Genomic DNA, 20,049 nt, shown 5'->3' on the forward strand with positions numbered 1-20,049 from the left:
CACTTTCATTGTTTGATATGGCGACTTTATTTATTTCTTTATCTTTCTTTATTTACTCATTTGCTTTTTATCTATATATAGTTTCTTAGTTTTTTAATTTAATTAAGAACAATGCTGTAAAATTACCTCTAACGATATTTTTAGCTCTTCAGGTTTTTTACTTTTTGTTTAAACTATCGATAACAACTCAGGATCAGGAATTACGTGTGTGCGTTATTCTCATTTTATCAACCAGCAGGATATCATACAACAAATTTTGATGCGGAAATAATGGCTATTCATATCTCACTCCAACACCTACTATACAGAATAGATAAATTTCAAAATGCCGTCATTCTCTCTGACTCTAAAGCAGCATTATATGCAATAAACTCATATAAAATGATGTCAATCCAAATTAAAGAATGTCACAAAATGATCCAACAACTTCAAAAACTACAGAAAAGAATTCAATTGCAATGGATACCTGCACATTGCGGAATTGCTGGAAATGAAACTGCTGACTTTCTTGCCAAAAAAGGATCCAATTTAATTCAGAATACAAATACAAGCCTACCTTTTACATCCATCAAAAGACTAATTAAAAATAAATATCAAATCAAGCAAAACCAATCACTATGTACCAAAGCCAAAGATAAAAAATGGAGCATTTTAATAAAAAAAAAAAAAAAAAAAAAAACAAATTATTCCAGAAATCCCACGTAAAGCTGCAGTAGCAAAATTCAGACTCTTTACAGAACACGATTATTTGGCCAAACACTTGAATAAAATAGGAATTTACACAAATCCAAATTGCCCTCTATGCAACAAAGAAGAAGAAATGACTGTAGATCATCTACAAACCTGTGAAGTTCTACCTGATGGATCCACCACAGAGAAATATTGGAGCGCAAGGAGGCTAATGGCTTCGTTGCCAAAGCCCAGCATTAGATAACAACAACAACAACAACACTTTTTGTTTAAACTTGATAAAACTACTTTCCTGAAAATTCTTAACCTTTCACTCTGTTAATTGTTTGTTGCGACACTACTTCAACTTCTAGTCGCAGTCCTACAGTCTTGCATTTCGTTTACTACTTATCCTAATCACAAACCTAGCTATAGGGTGTAACTAAAATGTATGTCAAAACTAAAGGGGCATATTCCTAGGGTGACCAGATTCACATCGATAAAAAAGAGGACACAAAGCTTAAAAAAAGAGGACAATGTCCGAAAAAAAGAGGACAGAGAATATGTACTTAGATTTAGGCTTAGACCTATATTATACTTAAAATGATGTCAATATCTATTTTATTACAGCTTACTTATGATAAAACTTCAAAATATAAAATTATTTTACAGTTAGCTAAATATGAAAGCAACGACCATAACAAATAGGAGCAAGAGAGTTATGATCGTTGGCAAAGAGTATATTCTGTCGATGCTACTTCCACCTACAGGCAAATTACTTGAAAAAGGCGTCAAATCAGATAATTTCAAAATATTAGGCATACAAGTTACGAAAAGGAGGACATTTCTTGATTTTTTAAAAATCCTCCCGGACCCCGGACAAAGGCCTAAAAAGGAGGACATGTCCAGACGAAAGAGGACGTCTAGTCATCCTACATATTCCTCTCATATAGGGGGATATAAAAGTGTTATATGAACATTGATCCGGAAATACTTTATTTCCTCGTTACAGCGCTTTTCTTACAACTCTGCTTACATTGTATGATGTGGTACATTATGAAATAAAAATAGCATACGACATAAAAATCTGCCTTACAGGAAGTGTTCAAGATGGTCCCCATTAGCATGAATACATGCATCAACCCATCATCACATTGAATCTCGGATGTGCTGATGTATCCCTGGAGAATATCGTTTTGCCTTGCACCAGGGTTCCATTTACAAGCTTTTTTAAATGACACCACAAATAAAAGTCTAGTGAGTTTAGATCTGGAGAGCACACAGGAACCTTGATTTAGAAATCGACGAACACTTACACCGAAGTCAACAGAAGCTCAGTCATACATGAAGTACGTGTTTCATTGTATTGCTCACAGCACATGGTGTAACAGAACAGGTAAGGTGTACTCTTAGAACTCATTGTAACTTTTTCCATTGAGCCTGGGTAGAAGAACATGAGCTTTGACAACATCACACAAAAGTGTGCGTGCTTCTATTTGAAATAGCTGTGTATGGTATAATTGAAATTCTTTCCCTCTCCATGGAACCTTTGTTTCTTGCATCTGTCATATAGATTCCACACTATGTACTAATAATATATAACAACTCCTTCTGGTGCTTTGGCTCATTTTTGAGCTGTGGTCTACCAAACTTTCTTGCTCCTATACATGCATTACCTTACTTACTCACTTACAAATGGCTTTTAAGGAACCCGAAGGTTCATTGCCGCCCTCACATAAGCTCGCCAGCGGTCCCTATCCTGTGCAAGATTAATCCAGTCTCTATCATCATACCCCACCTCCCTCAAATCCATTTTAATATTATCCTCCCATCTACGTCTCGGCCTCCCTAAAGGTCTTTTTCCCTCCGGTCTCCCAACTAACACTCTATATGCATTTCTGGATTCGCCCATACGTGCTACATGCCCTGCCCATCTCAAACGTCTGGATTTAATGTTCCTAATTATGTCAGGTGAAGAATACAATGCGTGCAGTTCTGTGTTGTGTAACTTTCTCCATTCTCCTGTAACTTCATCCCACTTAGCCCCAAATATTTTCCTAAGAACCTTATTCTCAAACACCCTTAACCTATGTTCCTCTCTCAGAGTGAGAGTCCAAGTTTCACAACCATACAGAAGAACCGGTAATATAACTGCTTTATAAATTCTAACTTTCAGATTTTTGGACAGCAGACTGGATGATAAGAGCTTCTCAACCGAATAATAACACGCATTTCCCATATTTATTCTGCGTTTAATTTCCTCCTGAGTGTCATTTATATTTGAATTTTTCCACCTCTTCGAAGGATAAATCTCCAATTTTTATATTTCCATTTCGTACAACATTCTGGTCACGAGACATAATCATATACTTTGTCTTTTCGGGATTTACTTCCAAACCGATCACTCTACTTGCTTCAAGTAAAATTTCCGTGTTTTCCCTAATCGTTTGTGTATTTTCTCCTGACATATTCACGTCATCCGCATAGACAAGAAGCTGATGTAACCCGTTCAATTCCAAACCCTGCCTGTTATCCTGAACTTTCCTAATGGCATATTCTAGCGCGAAGTTAAAAAGTAAAGGTGATAGTGCATCTCCCTGCTTTAGCCCGCAGTGAATTGGAAAAGCATCAGATAGAAACTGACCTATACGGACTCTGCTGTATGTTTCACTGAGACACATTTTAATTAATCGAACTAGTTTCTTGGGAATACCAAATTCAATAAGAATATCACATAATACTTCCCTCTTAACCGAGTCATATGCCTTTTTGAAATCTATGAATAACTGATGTACTGTACCCTTATACTCCCATTTTTTCTCCATTATCTGTCGAATACAAAAAATCTGATCAATAGTCGATCTATTACGCCAAAAACCGCACTGATGATCCCCAATAATTTCATACGTACGGAGTTAATCTTCTCAAAAGAATATTGGACAAAATTTTGTACGACGTATACATGCATTACCTAACAAAAATAATTTATTATGATGTACCAAAGTACATGTGATATTTCCATGCAGAAATTCTGCGTCATCATATGATGAAGGCTGGGTGGAACGGAGAAAAATTCTCTCCGGCACCGAGATTTGAACCTGGGTTTTCAGCTCTATGTGCTGATGTTCTGTCCACTAAGCCACACCGGATTCCCAGCACATAGAGCTGAAAACCTGGGTTCAAATCCCAGTGCCAGAGAGAATTTTTCTCCGTTCCACCCATCCTTAATCATATGATAATGCAGAATTTCTGCATGGAAATATCATATGTACTTCGGTACATCATAATAATATGATATGCGAAAATAATCACTTAGTGATTTAAAACGGCGCTCATTCCGTCGGATCCCGGCCACTTAGTCACTTGTAATGAGTGCACCTCTGCACATTAATGTGTCGGACATTGTGCCATGGTCACACATCTGTGACGCAGTGCATGAGGGTTGGCCACTAGAGCGAACCTAACAGGTGGAACTTAAACTGAGAGGATTCAATCTGGCATCGGGATTGGAATCCAGTGTGGATAGAGCGTCAGCAAGTAGAGCTGAAAACTCGGGTTCAAATCCCGGTGCTGGGGAGAATTTTTCTCTGTTCCACCCATCCTTCATGAAAACTCATTTAAATCACTAAATTTGTTGGCATGTGCCAAGAGTCATCTCTCACTTCACTATTGAGGTAAGTTATTTTTCTTGTTTTTCACACGTTACAAATCTGTGTATGGTACATATATGTATAAATTTTATGGAAACCTCGATGACAGTGAAGTAAATTTAATCCTTAGGGATGCTGAATTTACTTTATCTGAAGAATGAAAGTTTTATGATTGGTGACCACTATAAACCAACTTGCTTTCTGAGCATCACTACTCTGTTTTTTTATTTATTTATGGTAGTTTTATTGTTCATGTGTTTGCAATAAATAGACACTTAATGAGAGGGTTTGGAATTTGAAAGGGTTACACTAGCTGTTTGTTTCTGTGGCTGACGTGAATATATTAGGAGAAAATCCACAATCAGGGAAAACACGGGAATCTTACTTGAAGTAAGTAAGGAGACAGGTTTGGTAAACCCCGAAAAAAACAAAATATATGATTATGCTTCGTCACCAGAACATAGTACGAAATCGAAATATGAAAATTGGAAATTTATCCTTTCAGAAGGTGAACAATTTCAAATAGCTTGGTGCAACAGTAACAAATATAAATTACACTCGAGAGGGAATTAAATGCAGAATAAATATGGAAATGCCTTCTATTATTCGGTTGAGAAGATTTTCTGTTCAAAAAAGCTGAAAGTTGGAATTTATAAAACAGTTATATTACCAGTATTGTTCTGTATGGCTGTGAAACTTAGACTCCACTTCTGTCCACCGCACTGCAAGCCTTGGGACTCACAGACAGTGCAAATCATAGACCTTCTAGAACTAAACTAGAACCTGACTACAGCATTCCAGTCAGAAATAGTCTGGATGTCTTTTAAGTAACAATGGGATGCAATGGTTTTCAAAGACCATGGCATTTCATTGACATAACAAAAATGTTATCCAACTCTCCAGCTTTTTCTTTCAGAATCTCTTATTTTGCTCTATTTTATTATGTTGTTTTCTAATGCCAGGCGTTTGACAATAAAGTCATTTGACTTCTTGCACTCCAATATTTTTCAAAGATATTATCATGGTCAGCCACTGAAGCACAGATTTTGAGGTGTTCCGAATCCATTTCTTGGTTTGAGTTGCACAATGGGCAGTTAGGGGACTGACATATTCCAATTCTATGCAGGTGTTTGGCCAAACAATCATGGCCTGTTGCCAATCTAAATGCAGCTACAGACAATTATCGTGGTAATCTATTTTATTATGATCTCTCACTTCCGCATTTGTTCTATTCCTTCGGACAATTCTCTCTAGTGTGTGAATAATAATTTGGCATACTAGTTATTTAGTATGATGTAAGATTTTATTAGTAGTTTGGTATTGAAATCTTATTACAATAGACAAAATTTGTAAAGGGCATTGTCTATGAGCTTGGTTACTTATTGATTATGTAAAAATTTCTAATAAATTCACAGTCAAGTGATAATTGAATTATAAAAAAATTACATACCCTAAAATGCAAAATTTTCAATCTATAACCTATGTAGTGAACGTAAATGTTTATTTAATAGTAGACAAGTGTCATACATTAAATATTTCTATCAATAAAATGTCGTCTTTATATTGTAAAAATTATATTGTGCAGTTATAATTACAATGTAAAATTATATTAATCATTTCTGTACAAGTATATCAATTAAGTAAAATTTTGCTGATTCCGTAATCTCTCTTATATTTGCAAATAAATACATAGGAAATTGCCATTTGAAAATTTAATTTTCCAATACTTGGACTCACCGTGAGTTGAACTCAAATCTCTAATGCGCTCAGAGCTGCCTAAGTATAACATTATGATGTCCATAGTCTTACCTTCCGAAGTTTCTTAGTAGCTGATGGGACATAAAGTTGAAGCACGTTAAAAGCACAGTCAGGAACCAAACATGCCACAACCAGGACCAATGACAGCAACCAGAAAGTTGGCGAGCTAAGCAGCTGGAGGTAGACATAGGCTATAGAAGTAGTTCTGTAACAAAAAACAAAAAATATGTATTTTTATACAGTTTTCAGCAGCCTGGACATTCTGACAAGCTACACCAATCATGTGCACCTCACAAATTTAATATTTCTCAATTTCCCTGCCTCCCAACAGGAAGTGTACAAAAAAAATTGCCCTTGTACTTATGTAATGAAAGTTACTCATAAAAATAATATGGAGTAAGCTAGTATAATTTATTTCAATATTTTTCTGTTTTGATTCCTGACTGTCACGGGATTTTTTCTTGGTTAGGAATTGTTCCATGGGATGTATTGTTGTGATGTCCTTAGATGTAGGTTAGAGGGGACTGGTGTACCCTATCAAAAATCCACTGTGAATGTCCTCTTATCCTCTTCAGTCCTGTTGTAGAGTATACTATACATAATTTTCTTTTAATTTTTTTGCAGTGTCTTGGATACTTTTGAAATTTTTGAAAAATTAAATTTGATAGAAATGAAAAGTAGGCCTATCACTTTTGCAACATTTCTATACCAGAATTATAAATTATAATTTAAAATTTTCGGGTTCCAAGAATCAAAATTGCCCCAAAATTTGATTTTCTGTGAAGACTTGATTTGGAATTTTTGGAACACCAGAATGATTGTGAGACCGATTTTTTTTTTTTTTTCAATTTTTTTTAATATAAATTCCGGACTGAAGAGGTTATGATGGGATCACCAGGAATCGCTTGCAACCCTATGGACTTATCATCATCAGGAGTAATGTCGAAGATGCACATCATTTATCTTCTTCGACATTGTCTAATGTGTACACATGAAGAAGAAGCTATTTTAATTATGGTTTGTGATGCTAGTGGTAATTATGTGGTGGTGATATGTGATACTGGTGCTGGTGGTGGTGGGGGTGGGGGTGGGGGTGGGGGCGGGGGCGGGGTCAGTGGCGGTGGCAGTGGTGGTGGTGGAGGTGGTAGTTTTATTTTCCTGGCAGACTTAAGGCCATAAGACCTTTCCTTCTACTCAACCAGGTTTCAATAATATACACGAAATATATAAACAGAATACAAAACAACACCTTAGAGATTACATAAAATAAAGTAGAAAATTACATATAATTAAGATCAGTTACATAATATAAGGGAAATATATACAATTTATAAGATATAAACTGCTCGAAATAAACTAGACGATTACATGTATTAAACCAATAAGAGACGCATGGAATACATAATGAGAATATAAAAAATGTAGATGCTAACGAATTCACTTGAGATACAATATACAGTTATAGCCTATATTAATACGAGAAGACATAAAAAGTTGAATAGCGAAAACGTAGGCCTACTATATATATAGCATACAGATATAAACGATTAAGTAAAACATCAAGATTAAAAAAAAAAAAAAAGAGAGAGAGAGAGAGAGAGAAAAAACTTGGTCATGTAAAGCAAATTATTTAGAAACTTCCGCAAGAGTCTAGTTCTGTTCAATAAAAATATTTCTAACTAGAGTGCACTTAAAAGATTTTAGACTCCGACTACTCATGATTTTCTGTGACAAGGAATTCCAGGAACACACTGTGTGTATTGTGAAGGAAGCAGAATAGAATACAATGTTTTATTTTCGCTGGCCCTTCTCTCTTCCACTCAATAAGCCATAATCAATACAATAGTTATATTACATATTTAAATTATGAATATTTACAATACACTAAAGATTTTACAACAATATCCTTGAGTTAAATTTTAACGACTAGTACATGTTTATTTAATTTGAGATAAAGGCTACACGAAAAAGTAATAATTTATGAGCTAATGTAATTCAATTCAACCTATATGAAATATGTAAAGAATTATAATTACTGTAAGTTGAGACAGCTAATTGATTAAATGATGAGAATTAATTTAATAGTAGTTTACTAGAACTATGTTATAGGGATTAAAATATAAATCTAAAATATACTGATATAATGAGAATAATATTAATGTAATGATATTTTGCCATTAGAGGTTTTGTACTCTATTTAAAGAAATTAATGGTGGTAATAATAAGAGTAGTGAGTTGTTTGATGATAGAGTGGTATATGCCACAGTAATGATAATAAGATGGTGGTAGTGATGGTAATGACAGTGATGATGATGATGATGATGATGATGATGATGATGATGATAATGATGATTTAATGGCGCAGTGATGGTGGTGGCTGTACTGGCGATTATGATTTTTTTATTTGATTATTTAGCAACACTGTATCATCTACTAGGTTATTTAGCGTCAATGGGATTGGTGATAGCAAAATGATATTTGGAGAGATGAGACCGAAGATTCGCCATAGATTACCTGACATTTGCCTTATGTTGGGGAAAGCCTTGGTAAAAACCCAAACAGGTAATCATCCCAAGCAGGAATCGAACCTACGCCTAAGAGAAACACCTATCGGCAGGCAAGTACCTTACCTGACTGAGTTACTCCGGTGATTGATAATGATGATGATTACTTGTTAGCATATTAGCACAGGTTTCCAGTATTAAAAACAGAAAATTTGGGTGTTTAACTGATGTTCTGTCAATATATCTCATCATTTTTTGGTTTCCAATGCCAAACACGTAACAATTACTTCATTAGCTTTTCTTGAAAGATATCAATGTTTACCAATGTTATATCTATTTAAACCATACACTGTGTCAAAGGACTTATGTGAACGCTTTTTCAGATTTCAAACAGAATTAATAAACCTCAAACGAATATTTGTATCCAATATTCATTTCTTAGTTGTTTACAATGGTCACCATATTTGCCATTAAATCTTAGGATTGCGGATTTAAATCCAGCTGAGGGTGATGATTTGTTTAAAGATAATTAAAATTCTTAGCATGCTTTCTTCAAAAAGAAAGAAATCTCGTCATATATATATATATTATTATTATTATTATTATTATCCAATTTAATAAACCCTATTTCACCCTGAGGTATATTAGGGTTATAGTTGGCATCAAAATACATATTTTACAACCAATAAACAATAGTAAAATTATAATATAAAATTGTGGTCAAGGTTACAATACACGTGAATTATGTAGAAGAATGCACCATAATGAAAGAATGGATCCTGTTAAGGATTAATGAGATGTTTGAGGAATAATCAATTCAAATATATACAAGAATGTGTAACCGTTTCAGAGTAAATACACGACCTAAAAAGATAATCAATAGTACATTAATATAACAAAGTTTGACTTTCACTTTCAAATTAATACTTAATTCATGAACAATGGAACAGTTAAGAGTAATAAAAGGATATTACAAGCAATGATTTACGGTTACAAGTTACATACATGATTCAGGAACAAGTACAATAATTGAAATAATAACACAAGTAATGACTTATAACTAACGAAATTCTTGAAGGGCAATACATAATAGTAGGGGCAATACAAAATATTTAAAAACAAATGTAAACAGTAAAGGATCGGCATATATTTACGGAATGTAAAATATATGACGATCCTTTACTGTTTACATTTGTTTTGTCTTTTCGTCATATATTTACGGTATGTAAAAGAATCCTGTCCTTGGATAAGAAAGTTGCAGGCAAAATTTACCTGTCACTCCTCGTCCAGTTTAGTGATTATCCTCAACTATTATCCAGTCATAAGAGGCAATGAAATCTATAATAAGAGTACAGTAATGGCACTCTTTCTCCTAAGAAATGAAATTAGACACTACCAGACTATCAGAGTCCACAAAGCCTAAGTGACTATATCTGGAACCACCAACAATAAAATCTTAACAGAATTATAAATATTAAGTATCATATATTGGGAGACTTACACGATGACAGAATGAACAATAGTGAATATCACGAAGCCGCACATTGTTATCAGCAGTGATGATCCCAGGAAAAGCCACGTCCAATAACGGCTTCTTAAAACCAACTGAAATGAGAAAACATTGTTTAATTATACGTACATAACTGTAGAATAAATATGCCTCACAAGACTGAAATTCACAAAATATATATACAGGGTGATTCACGAGGATTTACCGTCCTTTACGGAGCTTATTTCTGAAGACATTCTAAGCAAAAAAAAATGTCGTATAAACTTGGGTCCTATTCTCAATATTTACAGAGTTACGTTTCGTTATTGGAACGCATTGCTATGAACACGTGATCTTGGTCAGCATGCAGTCAGCAGCCAGCGCGATCGCTACGGAAATCAAAGATAGCCGTATGCAGTTACGTAGAGTGACGAGTGCCGTTCACAAGCGTGCGGCCAAGTGTACTCAAGCGGACGGCGACATTTTTAAAATGTGTTGTAAACTCTCCAAGACTGTAAATTAGGATGCAAAATTGAACTGCAAATAATTAAGTCTGTGGAAGTGGTGTGATTTGTAATAATTGTTGTGATAAGTGCGTAAGAATAATGTAATTTTCTAGTTAAAAATAGAAAAAGATGTCTGTACGAAGCAACTAAGGAGTTCACAGCATATTTTTAGCTTCATAATACTCGCCAGTTAAAGAAATGGTACTTCTGAATGGTTCATTCTCCATTTGTATTATTCTTTTACCTTCAAACTAAAGAAAAAACGTATTTTACAAACAACTTTAAATTAGTGTAACTCTGAAAATATTGAGAATAGGAACTATGTTTGTATGACATTTTTTTGCTCAAAATGTCTTCAGAAATAAGCTCCGTAAAGGATGGTAAATCCTCGTGAATTATCCTGTATAAGGATGGTCCCTATTTTTCAAGTTTTAAAATATCTCCCACCCCTCCAAACGATTCTTCCTGACTTAAAACTAATGTAAGTGAAATTCTGGTCCAATAGGTTAATACTTAAGGTATGCTCAACCCAAGTGAAATTTCCCCCTTACTGAGCAGTTGTTCTGCGTATTACGTGGGATCTATTGGAACCATTTCTTAATTACTAAATAGTTAATCAATCAATCAATGTATCATTCTTTTATTATTGTAGGTAACAACATGGAACAATTGAAACAATGAGATTTTCACATAGGAAGCCAGAGGTCGATATTGAAAGTCTTCAAGAACGCTACAAACCATCGAGCCTGTTCATTAATAACAGAAGAAACTGTGATATTATGTTGTTATAAGGGAAACTACTTAGTCCACCTTCCAGCACAATACATCTGGTGTCTATTCGATAACAGAGGGTGAAGAAAGACTCTGGAAGAGTGTAGACTTCTTGAATTGGGATAGAACTTGCGGTGTTGCTGGACGACTTGCAAGATGAACTGAGTCTGTTCCCCGTCTTTCGACAGCAAAGCATTATATTCCTGCTTGAGGGAGACTCCTCGTTCCGCAGTGTCGTTGACAACGCGAAGCTCTAGAACGACCTGCTCTGCTTGCAGGTAATCGGGATTTGTAAGCCAAGTGTCAGGATCCACCTCCAAAAATGAATATGAGATGGATAGGATCTGGAAGAACCGCCGGGTGTTCTTCGTTACAAAACCCTGAAGTCTTCTATCAGGTAAATAAATAATAAATAATCCATGGCACTACAGCCCGTGAAGGGCCCAGACCGACCAGCCAACTGCTGGTCTCATTCCCATATGCCGAAGCAGAGGTGGACGATCATCGAACCAGAATGGAGGTATCGTGTGGTTAGCACGATGATCTCCGTTATAGCTGGCTTTCGCAACCGGATTTCGCTATCTATTGTAGCTCCCCAAATGCATCACGATGCTGGGTGGGCACCAGTCCCATACACTGCCGAAATTTCATGAGAAAATTTCTTCCCCCATGAGAACTCGAACCAGCGCGCACTCCGTAACACGAGTCCTAGGCAGGATGCCTTAGACCACTACGCGATGGCGCAGGACCTTCTATCAGGTATCGTAGCCAATTCCAGAGTAATTCTTTTGGAGGATCATCATCTGCCTCATGACTGTGTCTTTCCACCATCGCCCTCTTCTCTGATGAGTCAATGTCTCTGTCAAAGAATGCGAGTGCTACCAGCTCTTCACTTAGATATCCGCACAGCTTCTTCAGGGTATCCTTGTCTGCTGGTGATTTTGTGCCACAAGGAGTTTCAACAGACCCAAATCACTGGCGGGAGCTGCAGTTGACAGCTGAGAGAAGAACCAGGCTTTGACGTACAGTCCAACGCCAAAGACACAGAAGTCTCATTTCTCTGCGTATGTTTGCTTGAAATCCGTATCTCTAAACAAGAATATTTTAAGTGCATAGATCAATCTTGCCATGAATTGTGCTCGATGGATCGCATCTGGCTTATTGAAGGATACACCTTGCGGAGGGACTTCTCCCAAGAACAAGAGGGCCAATTCCAATACTTCTCAGTAATCATCATTTGGACGGGTTACTTCAAGTTGACTAACCACAAACTCTTTCACATCTGTTGAAACATCCTTTAGTCATATGGCACATCCTGCATGAAATTAAACATCGTTGAGCATACCCTAAATATGCTCTGATCGCTCAATTTTTTGGCAGATGTCTGTTTTTAATGGTGTACTACTGTTCTCCAACCAGGAGATTAACTGTGAAAGGAATGAGCTTACTATTGCGTCATCTATTGGAGCGAAGTAGATAGATAATATTACCGTTATAACGTCAGTTTAAAAAACATGCGCTCTCCTGCATATGTTATTTCCTATATGGAGGGATTAAAAGACCAGGAGATTAACTGTGATCTAATTTTGTAACTAAGTTAGTATAAATATGTGTGTATCAGTGTTATCGTTTGTGCTTTGAGAGTTAGCCAATGGAGATGCGTGTACCCACGTGTATGACCTTATGACATCAACATTCATTCACAGCATTACCCCGCTTCGTCTCATTCCCCTGAGACTTTGTCGTGGTTGGAGTACAGTACTATACAAGAGGGTTGGAGGTGGGAATTTCCTAACTTTATTTTTCAAGTTATACGAGGAGGATCCAGGAAATAACGACCGTTCGCGCATACCCGCCGCACAGCTGACTCCCCTTCCTTGTTTGAAGGTCAACTGGCTTCCTTAACATGTGTTCTCATAATGTTGTGAGTACTGGTTGCAACAAGTCGCCATTGTGCATTTTGTGTTACTTCAAAATGAACAACGTGATTGATAATCCCGCCGACTGTGAGGTGAGGAGTGTGATTCGATTTTTGAATGCCCGACATTTGAAACCTGAGAAATTTACCGGCAATTGAAAGAAGTGTATGGTGATACTGTAATGAATGAAATAAATGTGAGAAAATGGTGCGAAATGTTCAACAATGGGCGAACAAATGTCCACGATGAAACTCGACCCTGACGCCCATCACTCATCACAGAAGACCTGAAGACTAAAGTGAACGACAAAATCTTGCAAGACAGGCGCACATCACTCGACGAATTGCATATTGCCTTTCCTGACATTTCTCGTTCTTTGCTTGGTGAAATTGTGTCGCAACATCTTGGCTACCGCAAAATCTGTGCCCGCCCGCACACTGCTGCTTCAACTCGAGAATTGCTGGATCAATTCGGTTTGGAAATCTTTGATCATCCGCCCTATAGTCCAGACCTTGCTCCTAGCGATTTTCACCTTTTCACTAAGCTGAAAGACTTTCTGGGTGGTACACGTTTTGGAAGTGATGAATAGTTGAAGAAGACAGTGAACACCTGGCTTAATGAACTGGCGGCAGAGGAGTATAACACGGGAATTCTAAAGCTAGTGAACAGATACGACAAATGTTTAAATGTAGGTGGTGATTATGTAGAGAAATAAAGGAAGCTTCAGTTATGTAACAGACTTTGTTTTTTCAAATAATTATATTTTTTTAAATTATTACAACAAAATGGTCGTTATTTCCTGGATCCCCCTCGTATAAGGACCACCCTAATACTAGTAGAGTTAGAAAGTACCGGAACTTCGGGTGGCAACGCCATGTTCTATAGGCATCTTCTCTGCCTTGTCCGTGTGTGGTATGTGACCTGCTCTCCTTGCGTATAAACCCAGTGCAAACATGTGTAGAAGTGACCAAAGACGGACTGCAGGAATGTTTCGAGAAGTGCTATGGACGCTGGAAGAAGTGTGTCACTGCCGAGGGGACGTACTTTGAAGGTGGTGTTGTATAAATGGTTATATGCCATTTGCAGCAAAGGTATCTATCTACACATGTTCGCTCTGAGTCTATACGCCTGGAGAGTAGGTCACATACCACACGGACATAGTGTAAAGAATAAGGGTGCAAGTGTAAGTGGAAATCTATTATGTGAAAGTGAAAGCATGGGGGGGCGAAAATAAAAGAGGAATAGAAGAAGAAATAATTAGAAAGAAAGACAAAGTCAGAAATAAGGCAGAGACGAACAGTAAAGAAAGGTCAGAATTTGCGACAGTTGAGGATTTAGCAGAGATATTTGATATGTGTAGAAAAAAAGTGGGGTTGTGATCAAAAAGTGCAAGTAAAGTGAAACTGGAAAAGATCGAGAAGTATAGGGGAGAGAGAAAGTGTATAAGCAGATGTGTAAAATAAAATATAAGTATTTATAGGAAGTGAGAATAGTGACAATGGATTAGGTGTAAGCAGAATAGTGAGAAAGTGAAAGTGAGCGCAAATAGGAATGAGTGAAAATAGTGAGAAAGGGTTTAGAGAAATGAACAAGTGACAGCATACTAACATTTGAATGTTGGAACAGTAATTGAATAAAAGTTAAAAAAACAAATAGGCAAATAATTCAATATGATAATTTATAAAGAAAAATTGAAATTGAGATTTTAGTGAATAGTAGTTAGAGGATAAGGGGAGTGTGAAAGTAGTATATAATATTAGCTATATTAGGATTAATGAATAAATAGAGAATAGCAAATAAAATGTAGGAAAATACTGAAGGGGAGATTGACCAAGTAACAAAAAAGGTACATAGCGTAATTGGGAGTATGTGTGTAGACGTGTACTGCAAATAATGTGTTATTGTAATAATATGTTAATGGTGGCACCGGATACAGAAATGTGAGGTACACCATTACATGTAAAGAAGTGCTGTGAAGAAATATATATCATATCATATCATACCACACGGACAAGGCAGAGAAGTTGTCTACAGAGCATGGCGTTGCCACCCGAAGTTCTGGTACTTTCTGACTCTACTAGTATATGTTTTACTATAATAAATAGTAATACTAAACTCTTGGAATTATGTCAATGCTAATGATAACTGAAATAATATAAAATACAGTAGTTTCACTCACTTTTAGATTGGCTACACACACCACGCAGTGGAATATAAATGATCCAAATGCCATCATTTCCAATGGTGTATTGTCGTAGAGAATAACTGCATTGTCACGAACCAAGAATGAAGGTACAAAATATAACACAACTGAATGCCACAGTCCTGCAACAGAAATCAAACAATATTTACAGAACTTACAAGAGCAATGATGAATTCTGAGAATTACCCACAGGACCATTTCTTCCCCTTCCCCCAGAAATTTCAGGTCTATCTAAACTACTTTACCTTAATTTTAAGTTATCAAAAACAAGTTTTATTAAAGGAAAGTGACAGGGATTCACACAATCCCGATAACTGCGTCTTTGTTTTATTGTTTTGTATTTTGATTCTTTTATGATTAGGGATATAGTCTTTTATTATTCAATATTTTATTGTGGGCTATTTTAATTTTGGTTATTAAGGATATTATTGGGGTTTTCTTTTGTAAATTGAATATAAATAATTAACACATCGTCGTTGATTTTATGAAACCTCCTATATGACAGTACAGAAAATAATTTTTCAGAAGGAAGAAAAAAATAATTGAAAATCAATAGGCCTACCCTGATCCTCGATGATGTCATTTATGTTCATCATATTCACAAACATTTTCTACAAAATTATTCTTATGTAGGTCCATTGATTTTTAATTAATTTTTTCTTCCTCCTGAAAAATTTTGTTGTGTACCAGTAGTTTCACATAGGAGGTTTTATAAAAACAATGACGACGATTTGTTTAAAAAAAATTGGAACACTTAAAAAAATAGGTAAAGATATGAATTCTCCCGAAAAATAATAAACGTATTCTTTCTCTGCTATCGTAGTAACACTATATTCTTACAGATCTGATTTCTTTATGTTTTTTAAATTGTATTTGAGCTTCGATAATATTTATTTTAAGTTCCAGGTCGCAGGGACCTTTGCCTTTTTACAATGAGAAATACCGTAATAGACAAAAAATTATACAAAGTTATAACAAAATTGAACAACTGAGGCAAAAAAATCCATCAGGGATGAAGATTAGCAACTTGAACTAAATAAAATATCAGCATTAGACGAAGTAAATAAAACAAAATCAAGTATTACTATAGTAAAGTATTTGATTCTATGCATTCACTTGCATTGCAAGTAGATTACACAATACTCAACAGATGGCAGTATGTGTATACTTTGAACTTTGTGTTATGTGCTCTGGCAGAGGCTTCATTCTAATGACAATCCTTTCATCTCATCATTAGGAAGTTATGACCCTCGGCAGTTCACCAAATTCAAGACACCTAAATCCATCATTTTAATTAGACTTTTAATATATTGACTGATATTTCCTTTATTATAAATCTAATGTTATCACAACTGAATTTTGATTTAGTGGTTTTATTTAGATATCCTTTTATGTTGTTAAATATTTATGCGTAGGCAAAAAAAATTAGTGGTTTTGATACTACTTTGTTATAATTTATGCATTAAAAAAAGGCTCTGGTTATGTTATTAAAATGTTAGACTTTCTCATCAATTGTACCTCGGAATAAAGAAGTAATCACTTTAAAAAATTTAATTATATATATATATATATATATATATATATATATATATATATATATATATATCAGTATAAACAACAGTGGCTTCTTCCTACTGCGACCAACAAGGAATATTCAGCCTTTCCCTCCCTTGAAGTCAGTGTTGCCAATTTAGCATATGACTTTTAACAATTTTTCAGCAACAAGATTAATCAAACTTTTGTGTTGTAAATTATTTAAATATAGTTTAGTGATTTTTTAAAGTCCCTTAACAACAGGAATAAAGTTTTCTCAATTGGTAATATACAGTAATACTACTGGTAATAGGCTCTACTACCACTACGTTCTGACCACTCACACTTTAAATACTGATTTCGTCACTGATTGTGTTGTATAATTTCCTCTACTTGCAGTATACTCTGACGGTGTTTGTATTTGAGGAATGTACTCTTATCCCAAAAAAATTCAAAATTAAGAAATAAATTGATTTACTTCTGTTGGTACTTCTGCACCTTCCTGTTAAGTTTTAAGTACTACAAAATACATTTTATTCCTATGAAATTTCAATGAGAATTTTCAGTTTGCATAAAGATTTAATCAGGTTTTAGAAAGATCTCTTGCTATTTACTCAAAACTATGTCAGAGAGATAAGAGTGTCTTTAAATCTATATGTCTCAATTCTTTATTAGAGTTAAATTTGTGAGTTCTTTCAATTTTCGGTGTTTCTATAGCCTACTCAAACTTTTGAGGCTTTTTTGTGTTTATGAAGCCTAACACGTAACTTCTTAGGGCCGTATTCATAGACATTCTTAGCACGGGCTTCCGGTGGATGATCAGCGAACTAACGTTTTTCATATTCATAAACCAGTGTTAGCGATATGATATGATATGAATTCTGTACAAGTAACCAGTCGATAGCTGGAGCTAGTTTAGCACGCTCGTAGCGTGGGCTAGCGAAATGTCTATGCATAGCACCCTAAGAATCTAAAAAGTCTATATTATGGCTAACATTTGTGACCTCTTGTCCTCCAGTTTGAATCCATGTTACTTTTTATCTACAGAGAGTTCACAATCTCAATGGAAAAAATGGAACTCTCTGCATCATAATCCACAGTTAATTCCCGATTTACCACGAAAATCGTCTGTAGCTGCATTTAGATTGGCAACAGGCCATGACTGTTTGGCCAAGCATCTGCATAGAATTGGAATATATCAGTCCCCTAACTGCCCATTGTGCAACTCAAACCAAGAAATGGATTCGGAACACCTCAAAATCTGTGTTTCAGTGGCTGACCATGATAATATCTTTGAAAAATATTGGCGTGCAAGAGGTCAAATGACTTTATTGTCAAACGCCTGGCATTAGAAAACAACAACAACAACTTTTTAAATAATTTGATTAAATGGCGATCTTACTCGTGTTAATTGTGTAAGCATGTGCAGCTTACACAATTAACACGAGTAAGATCGCCATTTAATCAATTATTTATATTCAAGTGTTAAAAGTAGTGTACGAAAGATTCAACATGAACAACTTTTTATCTATTGGTACCGTACTAGGGAACCTTAAAGACAAAGTGTATGAAAATAATCCTAATTTCTTAACTAAAATATCAGGGAAGACATTTCACACATGAAGAACTCCATCCGTCATACTAAGAATATGTCTTGCATACAGATAAATGGTAATCATTTGGAACATCTATTATCAATAGCAGTATATACACTTTACTCTGAAAACAGGTTACAACTTATAGCTCACGCAAGGAACTATTACCGAAAAACAGTGGTGGCGTTAATATCTGTTTTGATGTGTGTATGTAGGCATGCTGAGGGAGCGAGAGGTGCGGGCTGATGGAAATACTGCCTCTCCCAAGAAGATGAATAGATGGGGACATCGCCTGTGGAAATGAAGAGTGTAGCAAGAGAAAAATTCGACGCGAATTAAACGTGCTCAGCGAGGGGAATGCTCCATCACTACATAATAAAATAAACGCACTTGGAACAAGACACGTATTCACATGCAGTGGAACTGAAACTAAAACCGTAATGTAACTATCACAATGCAAGACTGATTCTATCGATGTCGTTTCTCTTGAATATCATTCAAGTTATCTCATGACCTTTCCTGTCACCCGCTCTTCCTTATCGAATTGTTTCGTTTGCATTCCTGTCGTCGGTAATCCCTGCTTGTGAGACCTATACCAACAGACAGCTCACTGCTCTAGGAAAGATGCGACAGTCAAGGGTGTCTGTTAAGAACTTATATTATTTAGCCATGCTGTAGTATTTCATAAAAAGAAGTTATGTGCTTACCAAACATGATCCATTGAAAGAATGTTGACCAGGACATGAGGACATTCCGCCTGATATCTTGATATAATTGTGGGTAATCCAGCAGAGTCTTGGCAGAATAGTTCTGCTCAAACAATCCGAATATGAGGATCGGGAGTGATGTAAAAAGCAAGTTGTAGCAAGTGAGGAAGATGCTGTCATACAACGGCTGGAAAAAAAGAAAAAGTAAAGTTGGCGCAGAAACACACTACTACACATTAGGTGCTTTTTTTTTTTGCACTACCTATGTAAAAAGCGAAGGTCTAAAGTTTTGGAACTACATCAGTAAGATCTATTACCAAAAGAGGGCCAAAAGCTATTTTCTGAGACTGATTATGGAGCCAGTATCAAACTCCAAAATGTGGAATATTTCTACTTCTATGAAATGGAACAAAAACTAAATAATGACAAAGAACGCTGAGCACCGTGACAATCTTAAGTCATGCTTACATAACATATTACTTGCGCTAACACATTTAAGGAAAAGAAAACTGTTTCTCGTTCCGTCTTTCTTCTACTTTTCTCTCTTTCTTCCTCTCTTTATAAATTTCTTCGTCGTGTTTCTAATTTTTTTTACCCTTTCTTTCCTGCCATTTTTCGTTTTCTTTTCCCTTCTTCCTTTTTGTCTTATTATCTTTTCTTTTTACATTTCTACCTTGCATATTTTCTTCATTCGTCAAATTCTTTAAAATCTCTAAATGTGGCTCATGAATAATATCGTTAAGTT

The 20,049-nt window shown here is 35.6% G+C and overlaps 1 protein-coding gene across 7 annotated transcripts in view; it reads right to left on the reverse strand.

Moving 5' to 3' along the window:
- The window catches only part of LOC138695934 (phospholipid-transporting ATPase IF-like), a 344,160-nt gene that overhangs the window by 10,320 nt on the left and 313,791 nt on the right, over positions 1-20,049 (reverse strand). For all 7 annotated transcript variants that reach the window (XM_069820330.1, XM_069820328.1, XM_069820329.1 and 4 more), the window contains 4 exons: positions 19,305-19,491; positions 15,446-15,591; positions 10,083-10,186; positions 6,129-6,282 (listed from right to left, as the gene is read on the reverse strand). In XM_069820330.1, the coding sequence (XP_069676431.1) occupies positions 6,129-6,282; positions 10,083-10,186; positions 15,446-15,591; positions 19,305-19,491 (591 nt within the window). The remainder of the gene's footprint in view (positions 1-6,128; positions 6,283-10,082; positions 10,187-15,445; positions 15,592-19,304; positions 19,492-20,049) is intronic.

The sequence above is a fragment of the Periplaneta americana genome, chromosome 3, assembly GCF_040183065.1.
Source record: "Periplaneta americana isolate PAMFEO1 chromosome 3, P.americana_PAMFEO1_priV1, whole genome shotgun sequence".
Lineage (NCBI taxonomy): Eukaryota > Metazoa > Arthropoda > Insecta > Blattodea > Blattidae > Periplaneta > Periplaneta americana.